Source organism: Vollenhovia emeryi, unplaced genomic scaffold (assembly GCF_000949405.1).
Source record: "Vollenhovia emeryi isolate VEMERY1.0 unplaced genomic scaffold, V.emery_V1.0 DF939233.1, whole genome shotgun sequence".
NCBI classification, from domain to species: Eukaryota; Metazoa; Arthropoda; class Insecta; order Hymenoptera; family Formicidae; genus Vollenhovia; species Vollenhovia emeryi.
Genome location: NW_011967133.1, coordinates 576,359 through 586,991, shown reverse-complemented (window position 1 = coordinate 586,991; position 10,633 = coordinate 576,359). Strand labels below are relative to the sequence as shown.

The 10,633-nt window shown below is 41.2% G+C and overlaps 1 protein-coding gene across 7 annotated transcripts in view; it reads right to left on the bottom strand.

The window, feature by feature from the left end:
* LOC105560329 overlaps positions 1–10,633 on the bottom strand; it is a 29,016-nt gene that overhangs the window by 7,942 nt on the left and 10,441 nt on the right. The window contains exons 1-4 of one of the 7 annotated variants that reach the window (XM_012009362.1): positions 3,391–3,945; positions 2,988–3,301; positions 1,605–1,775; positions 1,059–1,168 (exon numbers count right to left, since the gene is read on the bottom strand). The exons of 1 other annotated variant lie outside the window; for it this stretch is intronic. Coding sequence is in view for 1 of the 6 variants with exons in the window: in XM_012009358.1 (XP_011864748.1) it covers positions 3,391–3,421 (31 nt within the window). In the remaining 5 variants the exon portion in view is untranslated. Of the gene's footprint in view, positions 1–897; positions 1,036–1,058; positions 1,169–1,604; positions 1,776–2,927; positions 3,302–3,390; positions 3,946–10,633 lie in introns of those variants that run through there. 5 more of the 7 variants (XM_012009361.1, XM_012009363.1, XM_012009358.1 and 2 more) reach the window with 5 other exon arrangements.

Below are 10,633 nucleotides of genomic sequence, written 5' to 3'. Positions count from 1 at the left end.
TAGATTTTAATTGATCAAAACATTTTGTCATCAAAGCTTATTAAATACACTAGAATTTCAGAAAGTTACAAAATAAAAAACCAGCGGTTTGAAAATTATGACCTCAAATCAAAACTATGGCCATAATACCTGCCTTTACCCTAACAGGTGTTTTAAACGCAGAAATCCTATTATGTTACACCCGATCGAATTTCGGGCAGTTTGATCATTTCGAAATATTTTTCGTTCGAAAACTATCACGCGGTTTTGGCATTTTTATCAGTTTAGGAGTTTCATGTTAAAATGATCGCAGAAGTCTGCCACTAACGATTATTATCGAAGGTCTGGGACACTCTGTATAATCTCGTTGGCTCACGATTAAACGCTAATTCAATCTCCACTGAAAGTTTCGATATTAAATAAATTCGTGTACCTATTAAGGCATTAATGATTCTGTACGCGACTCTTTTTAATTGCGGCGATAGTCGAAAAAGAACTTCTGGATACGACCAAGGTGGGTGTTTCGAAAGGTGTTTGCTACAATTTGACTCGAGTTTTAAGGATCGAGCATTCATTGAATTAGTCATTAGTTACAGCCATAACGTTCGGCCACTCTCGATTAATTAATTAGAAAAAAAAACGAGGTCGGAAGTAGCCGCCATACGAACAGCTTCTACTTTCTTATTTCGGTTTGCGCGAGAGCCACGCGAAAGGTCGCGCGCGTGGGCCGTCGTCGAAGCCGGAGATCGTTGCCGGTGTGCGCGAGCGAATTGCGGAATATTCATAACCACTGTATTAACGAGCGGATTAATGCCGCGCGCAGCGCGGTGAGTTGCGTTGCGTGGATTTGACGGGCGTGAGAAATGGCAGAAATTAAACGAATGTCTGACGCGCAAATGGGTAAATGATCAAGCGCACCTATTGCCGTCGTTGCACCATCGAGCAAACCGCGTAGGCGATCGCGTGTCCGTTCAAGGCTTCGAAATCGCACAATGGCGAACTGCAAGCATCGTACGTTACGCGATGGAGATCCGCTTGGAAACGGTCTCGCGAGATTCGCAATATTCGACGACAGTCACCTGTCGCAAGTCGAGTAATTCGTCGTCCAATTCTAGAGCCGGTTGTATCATCCACTGCTCATTTTTACAGTCACAGCGGTGTTATTTGCGCAGCCACTATTTTCAGAACTCTATATATTTGTTACATAAATATTATATTATATAATAAAATTTTCAAGTTTATATATAGAAAATTATAGAAAATTGGAAAATATATTCGTTATATGAAGAATTCCAGATACAACTAGTGATACAATTAAGGGGACTATTTTTTTATGAAGAAAATGAAGTATATAAAATAAGATACCATTATTTTTTCAACACTTTGCATATGTTTAATATATTGTTATATGTGTTAATTGAGTTTATATACAATAATGAATATTATTGTATAATATAATTTTGTACCAACATATAAAGAAAAAGGAAGAGAAAAATTTAATGAAGAATCAATGAAGCAAAAATGTCAGCGACCGGCGTGGCGATGTCGAAAAACGACGCGCACGAAAGAGGCTGAAACGGAGAAAGAAGGAGGCGCGCAAAAGACGAAGAACGTATTATACATACTGTGACTTTGCGCAGCACCGTCGGATAAAAATATTCCTGTGCGAAAATAGAACCGGCAACACTCCGGCGCAGCCCACCGAAAACCCGCAATTCCTGAGCCATACTTGGCCTAGTCGATCGGGTTTCAACGCCTTGCGAGAATTCGCCTATGTGTCGGCTGTCATTTGGGTACTTAAACAATGAGATAAGATCTCGATACAAAGCTAAACCATTGAAATCTCCAAAATAACCAGAAACACAATCGAGGCACATTTAAGGTCTTCGTGTAACATAAAATATACCAAGTCAATTGCATAGATTTTAAGATAACATTTTAGATCGAAACTCCAGCAAAAATATAAATATAGACATGACAAGTACAAAATTGGAGACAAAAGATTTCTTTTATGTATAAGTTTCCAAACTTGAAAGAATCAACACTTTAGGTTTTCTACAAACTCAAAAAATTTAGGATTTTAAAATTGCATGATTTAAATTGCAAGATTTTACAAATCTAAGTTTCTCCAGATTCTAACTTGTAAAATTTCAAGAATCTAAATGAAAAGAGTATAAGGATACAAGTGTGAGAGTCGAAATTTCCCAGGTTTTAAAATACTGCTACTTGAACTATTAGTGATTAAAAAATGTACAAAGTTGCACATAAATATGCGCCAAAAAGCGAGATCGGTGAGAGATATTAATATCGATATGTGCGGGAGGTGGCTCGTTTTCATTGAAGACCAGTTATAGAATGATGCAGGCGGGCGCGTAACTACAATTTATTTTTTGGCTATTTTTAGCGTTTGGCGTAGCGCCACTATTTTCGGTTCTCTCAAATTTCTCACTCCATATTTAGGATTATGGCTGGATGGTATCGCGCCGCACTAGGCATTCATGATTGCTAAAGTATACACGTTATACCATTACATGACTAATTTTATTCAAAATGTTAATCGGATTAAAAGATCATAACAAATGACGACCTCGCTCTAGAACATTATAGATACATAACTAGCTGTTTATAAAAGGTATTCCAAGAATACACATCACGTTCCACTTAATTTTCCTTCTTCTAACTTGATAGATACGGAAATGAACGTAATAATTATTTTGTTGTTAATTCTTCGATAATATCACGACGGACGTCAAACTTGACTTATTCACGGGCAACAAGTGGACGAATCGGAGCAGACGTTTGTTTCGCGAGAAAACATGTGGTCTTCCGCACTATTGGCAGAAGCGCAACTAGGTTAAAAACGAAAAGTCAGTGGTGCTCGCGAACATGTCAAGGTGATGCTACGATCCGTAAAAAAAAGGTATACTTTGGAAAAGATCCTTTCTCACATGCGGTGAAACCGATATAGCCGAAATATCCTTAAAGTCACCAAGATTCGTTTCGCTCACGTATTGTGACCCACTAGAACAGGCCGTGATCCATTGGCCTGATTACGACGTCGTTATGGATCCGTAATTACGCGTAACACCCGCGCAAACCGCGCAGCGCAGCGACGGCGTCCCACGTGGAGAACAGTAACTTATTGTGGGGCTGTTCGGGAGGATTGTTTCATCAGAATGATCTCATTTTCCGTTGGTTGTTTTTTTTCCGCGAATATTCGGATAATGCAACTCAAGATTTTCGATCTATTTGACAAACAGAAGACGAGGAACGTCGTAGCAGCGATAAACTCTTCAAAATAGAATTGCAGATTTGGTAGAATCTAAAAGAGATGGACAGTCACTCGAAAAGACTCAATTAGAAACTTGCTACTCTGATTGACATCATTCAATATCGAACACCGCCAATTACCTGTGATGGGAAAGTTGCTTTCTGGCAACATGAACGTATCGTTCTCGAGGAATCCTCTTCTTGTAAAACCGCGACCGGCGACTAGCTTCGCGCGCCGCAGGCGTTTCAATGTTTATGTTACTCGATTTTCACGCACGATCGATTTCCCGCCAAACTGAATGACACAATGGTCATTGTCAGTTGAACACGATCAATCGCACAAGTCACAAGCCGCGATTAATCACCTTCGCCCGAACCTTTCAATGCATCGCGATCGCCCACGCGATCGTCTCTGCCTCGTGCAATCCCTTGGCAGGCACAGCGAGATATCGAGAGATATTTCGAGGGAAAGACTGAAGATATAAAAGAAGGAAGAGAACGTGAGCGCGTGGATAAATTTCCACCTAGAGAAAAAAGAGGAACTGTATTAGTTGTGAGAAAGATAGGAAGGTGGCAAATAAATAGGAGGAAAGAGGAGCAGAGGAAAGAAAATGGAGCCGACAGGGAACGAAGCGGAGTGTTTTGAAGCACTTTTGGCACTGTTACGAGCGAGAGTCAAGTGGACAAGCGACAACTCTACCGAGAGCAACGTCTACACCTCCGTCAAAGGAGGACGAGGGGAGAAACGTCAGCGGCGACGACGACGAAGACGACAACCGCGACAACGACCAACCCTCCGCAGGCCAAGAAAAGCGAGCGGAGGCGCGGGCGTATATTCTCGATTTGGGCGGATGGAAATCTGAGATTGCTCCATATTGGGCTGTGCGCCACGGAGGTGCTCTGTAATAGCAGAGCCCGACTTCTTCCCTCTCTCTCTCGCCCCTCTCAGTTTCTCTCTTCTTCTTCCTTCCCTTCTTCTACTTCTTCTTCTTCATCTTCTTCTCCCTCTTTCGTATTCCCTCCCCTTCTCACTTTGACATATAAATGTGTGTATGCATGCGCAAGCCGACCGTCTTTATCTTGCCCGCTCGATTCTCTCTTTCCCGTTCCTCCTCTTTCTTCCCTCTCTCTGTATGATGAGACCAACGAGGGTATATTTAACCCCGCGAACCACCAACGAGGAATCGAGCCGCGCACAAGCCACTTCTCGTACTCGGGGTCTCCTCTTTTTATCCTCCGTTCCTCGTCCCGACTACTCGCCAAACGAATAACCGAAGAAACTTCTTTCAATAGCCATTAAACGCTCTCTTACCATTTCAGAAAATCATTTTTCCACTTAGTTAATAAACTCAAGATGTGGTTTTAGATAACTAATTGTGTGGATTAGTCCATTAAAAAAATTAAACACACAAACTTTATTTGAGGACAACTTTCGTCTAACGAAGTGATGCCTTTCCTCCACTGGTGGACTCTAAATTAAATTTTGCTTCAAGCTAATACATGCCGTAAATGGTATCGGATCTATTAAGTATTATTAGACAAATGACATTATATATCTGAGATATCAACAATCTTTTCCTCGGTGAATTATACATACATATATGATTTCATACAAGGAACGAACAGTTTTGCTAATGCATACGTCTAAAAATTTAATTATGTAAAGATCTGAAAACAATTGCGTCATCGAATTATAATTATAGTAGGATGCTCAAGTATGATAATAATGCAAAAATTTCTGACCAACAATTAGTCTCAGTGTCCTACCATAATTATTTTGATGACGCAATAAAATTATTTTCCCGATTTTTATCTCGCTAAATTTTTAAATACTGCGGCGACGACTTCTTTCCGTGAATCAACATTGTAACCGTGATATAATCTTAGCGGTATTTTACAGCATTCTTCCGCGTATATTGTTCTCCGTTTTACTGATAGAATTTGAAATAAATAGCTTTATTAACCGGTGCGAGTACAAGTCCAAATGAAATTGTCTCCGAAATATTTCGCGATATAAAGCAAGGAGCACCGAATCGCTTATCGCACGTGTACACCGAATAACAGCCGGCGGCGGGACCGATGCACGAACATTCACGCGGCCAATGGCACCAGGCCGATAAGTGAGCTAACGAAGAAACATCGTAATCTGGCATAACGCGTTATCTCTCGGTTAATGAGCCTTGAAGGCTCCTTTCTGTTGCCGGAGGAGGCTTCAGGTTTCCCACAGTGGCACGCCGGATGATGCCCGGTGCCCGAGGTCTCCCCTGTGCACCCCGTCCATCTCGTAATGTACGTAATTTATTACGCCTCTGCGTTGCACAAAATGGCAAGCGCATTTCGACCGTCGGATCATTGCCATATACATCCCGATGGGATTTAACGCGACTCGAAGGAACTGTACTCGAAGGAGCCTGGAATTCGGGCGTGTACTTGAAAATGCGCGGACTTAATTAATGAGATAGCGGGGCGAAAAATTGATACGGGGATATTTGGCACTTTCCCAGGACATTTTATACAACTCTCTTTTTAACACGCACGCTCTCAAACATTTAAATTATTATCATTCTGCAAGACAATCGGCCGTAGTAAAATCCATTTTAAGTGAAAAATATGAAACATTTGTCTTATCAAAAATCAAATCACACTAAATTAAACATTTCACAATTGATCTGAAATAGAAGAATGATAATTTTGAACAATTTTAAAGAAGAATTACATATCGCAGATAAAAGTGACAATAGGAACGTTTGCAGTATGCAGTTATGAAAACTATTGTTCAATTTGATCTCACAATGCTTTTCCTCTTCGAGACACCCCCTTCTGTTCTTAAGGGGGCATATACCTACACCTAGGAGGGTCAAAAAAATCGATTTTTTGATTTTTACATATTCATAAAGTTTAATGTTTCGAGAATGTCTGGTGCAAATTTCAAGTCATAATTTCGAAAAATGACGAAGTTACAGCCCTGACAGTACAATGGCTTGATATCTATTTTTAGGCAACTTTTTTTTTAACGTCTTTCCTAAATTTCCCAGATGTATGTATGTATGTATGTATGTATGTTTCCCAGAAAAAAATTCCAGAAAATGAACGTTTTTTTGGCCTTCTAGGTGTATATGCCCCCTTAACCAAAACATATGTTGAATATTCAAACGCGTTTTTCTCGAAACGACATTTTTCAAACTGGTACCAGAAATATCTCGAGAACCACTGAATCGATTTGCTTGAAATTTATAGGGGTTATTCAACACATAATTATCTATCGCGTATCGTAGGGGGTTTTTTTTTTAGGACTCATAGTTTTTTTTCTGGCGAGGAAACGAACGGATTTTGTCTTAAAAATCGCTACGTCAAATTTAAACGCCCGCCATTTTGTCAAAAATCGATATTTTTGAAATCGGCTACGATACGCCAAAACTATTATTATATATTTTAATATTCCGCGCTATTTTTTTGTTTTAGTTAATTTTTGGCGAAGATACATCTGGTACCGTTTTGGGTGATTTTTTCCGGGCTGCCTTTCACGACGCCATATCTCCGACATTTTGCGAGATTCTTTAATAAAAAAAATCACGAAGTTTCTTTAAAATGTACATTTTCAACTACAAGAAACGACAATCCGATAACTTCAACAGTTTCCCAGAAAAAAATTCCAGAAAATTAACGTTTTTTTGGTCTTCTAGGTGTATATGCCCCCTTAATGTATTTCTTTAACGTAATTTTCATCAATAGATTATTATTTGATCGCGGCGTTCTGGGAATGAGCTTATTGAAAATGTCATTGTTGCTACGCCGTGAAAACAATGTATCGTTGGCGAGCGCGCGCGGTCCAATCGTCGGGATTTAAATGCTATTTCACGAACGCGCTGGATAAAATGCGCGAGCTGACGGAACGCGGAGTTGAAAGTAGTTGTTGACATATCACTGCCACAGGTATTGGGACACACCGGGCAAGTAGGCGGGGTGGTTTAACCTATACGGGATATAATATACGCCTCCGCAGAATCGAAGCTGGAGATGACAGTCGCATAAAATATCAACGCGTCGTCCACGCAGAGAGAATCCCGATACAATGGGCCGTACAGCAGCTCTGACTGGCCAGCTTTGTTTGCTATTTAAAACCTAACGTTTGTACATTGAGTTTTGTGCCGGTCTGCGTACAATCATCAACAGTGCAAATGCCAGCTGTACGCCTTGCGTAATACGACCTAGATACGTCTGGGAACAGCCACCTGATTCTCAAACGACGCGCGAGCGGAAGTACGCTCCGACGATGCTGACGAAACTTGCTGCCACGCGTGGGTGACAATTTTGGTGCTGAGTATTACTTACCGTAGACACCGAGAACGAGTTTCATTCGGTTGTCCATGACGAGATCGTAGCGAATCCGAAAGATATTTTCCAGATAGTACAAGCACGAAATGTGAAGGTCGCATTCGTGTATCTCGGAGAAATACATATACCGATTGCTTATATCTGTTTTTTATCTTTATATCGTATGTAGATGTAAGCTCGTGGACCACCACCGTAATGGTAAAATCGACAGTACAATCAGGAGCGAATTGATTATCCGCACTTAACGGGGTTGAGGAAGAAACGAAATCGCAGTTTGACCGAGCGCTTGGTACACGAGTGCCCGGCGATAATGACTTTCCCGGCTTATCCCAAACTTACTCCGCTTCGAAATTCATCTCCCAGTAATCAGCATCGTTAACATCGTTGCTTTTATAGGGTCGTCAATCACTGTCGTTGCACCCGTAGTAGGCAATAAATAATTACAAAATACGCAGCTCGCATCTTGCTGCATAATGTGAGAGCTCCGACACCTGCGAGAGTCTTTGACGAAGCATACGCGTTGTTCGCTTTCGAAATATGAACGAGAAGTAATGTGATTCAGCTAAAAGTGAAGACTAGTGCAGTCCTCGCGGAGGCATTTGAAGAAGAGAAAACGAGAAAGAGATTTCTCGAGGCGATGATGGGCCACCTTACTGGCTAGTCCAATTGGTTCGCCCACGTGGTAGAAATCTGAAAGGAGGAATATAAGACTGTCCGTTGATACCGTTAAATTGCCTAATGTTCTTTTCCATACAAATTATCTGATATACGTCGTCTTTTGGCAGTGGAGCAACTCACAAGTAGCTCCGTGGGCGTTTTTCATCGAGAAAGAGGCACGATGCGTTTAAATTCATTTCTAAATGTCTTTGCGTTCCACTTAGTAAAAATTGATCAAGAAGTGAAAACGCAAAGCCACTTTTCTGACATGTGATCTCAAATCTTGTGTCAACCGAATGTTTCTGTAACTATAGATTTGCAAACACGAAACTAATCTTTTTTTTTTCTAAAAATATCAAGATATATTCATAGTTTTTCATATAACATAATAGACATTATTTTCGTTTCATACAACAAAGAATGCAACAAATAATACTTTCAACATTTTCGTTAACAAGAAATTGTTTCCCACGTAATCGTAAAGACTACAAAAGAACATCTAATGAAATACCCTGCATAAATTAAAATTCTTCATGACACCTGGCGATCGTTTCGCAACATCACCTGCGTGCAACGAGGGCGCGATCGCAAGTGAGCAGAAGAAATTATCCGTGCGAGTCAAAGATGCTACGCAATCGCGTGCATGTATAATGAGAACGTGGCGCCTTTTGCGCGTTACATATTTTCCTAGCTCGCGAATACGAGAGCGAGTGAAAAAGAAGATCGTTAATTGAAAGCGAATCGCTCGGTCGGGCGCCGATAATAATCTCGCTCTAAAGAAATGCTTGCAAGAAGCGGTTCAGCAAACGTGGCTCGTACATACATTTCTTCTCTCTCTCTCTCTCGTCAATCGTCTCTCTGGAACTTTGATTGGTCGAGGACCGACTAGTCGTAAAACTTTTCTCAGCTAATGCGTCCGAATATGAAACAGCGCGCTTTGCCGCAATGGAGAACGCGCTCGCCCGTTATTCCCCACCTATCCTGCTATCGCCATCGCCATCGCTACAACATCCAGCAATCGTGATTGGCAGTACCGCTAAGACGTGAAATTTTTTCTATCCCATTGCTCAATCTTACTTTACTAGATAACTCAATCCGTAGCTAGAAGTATGTTTGATAAAAAAAAGCCCATTTCAGGTTTAACGCGTTAACAGAAAGTTGGGTAAACGCTTAGATGACAAACATCCCGTGAACGCCGGATTAAACTAAACGTATGTATAAAACAGGAAAGTCGAAATAGACGCGTAAACAACATCTTAAAGTTATATACCCGTTATTGCGAATAGTATTATCACAGCCCCGGTGGTCGAGCTGGCTAAGACGCCCGTCACGGATTGTAGGGAGGTCCCAGGTTCGAATCCTAGCTGGGGTAATATTTTTCGCAATAAGAATTTTAATAGCTTGATACGGTCAAGAAAAATCGCTATAGCCAGTGTAGGTCGATAAAACTTATGAAATTTTCATATGTATAAATGTGCTAAATGTACAAATATCCGGGAAATGTAATCGCTCTTAGTTAATAATTTAACAATTGAATCGTACGATTTAATTGCACGCCCGATGGCATTGGTGGGTAACGCGTGACAATCGCGATTGGTAGCTTTAGTGATGTGAAAATTCTCCCACTCGGCAACGAAGCCCTCCTCTCGTTTTCTCGCGTTGCGTGGCGATCCCCTCTTCCCTCGTGCTGACCTGCACGGATCGAGTTCGAGCAGAAAACCCTCCTCCGATTGCCATATTCGCTAATTCGAGAAAATATGGCTGTCCGATCGTTAGCCGATTGGATCGCGTCTGACCGCGCCATCGTCTGATGCAACGACAACGATCAATCCCGATCGATCGCTATCGATCGCGCTTGCAGGTATCGGATTTAATTAATTTTTTCGACGGGCAAAAGCGTCTTAGAACACGCGCTCGATTAAAATATCATTCCCTGCCAATGATCGCAATCATTAGCCGATTATTAATGGCCGTGCATCGGCTGCGTATCGGCTAACCGAGGAGTTACAGGCTTTACAGGCAGACGCGCGCTAGATTTTATATTTAGGCCGGTACCATAGGATGTAACTCTAGAACTACTGAATTAGGTTGGAACGAAAATACCTGCACCCACGCCGATGACGCTCTCCGGTCTCCGTGTGTGTTTTATATCTTTATTTATTGCCGAATTCTTACCCGTCTTAGCGTTCACGCTTGCGTCGGAAGCGTTACATAAGAAATGAAATCCAGATTCGTATCCTTTGTTTGCACTGAAGCTTGTTTTCTTACTGTATAAAATAGTAATAGCAAATATTTAAGTTCGCATATTATAAAGCCTAGACAAAGGAGAAAGAAAGAAAGAGAGAGAGAGAGAGAGAGAGAGAGAGAGAGAGAGAGAGAGAGAGAGAGAGAG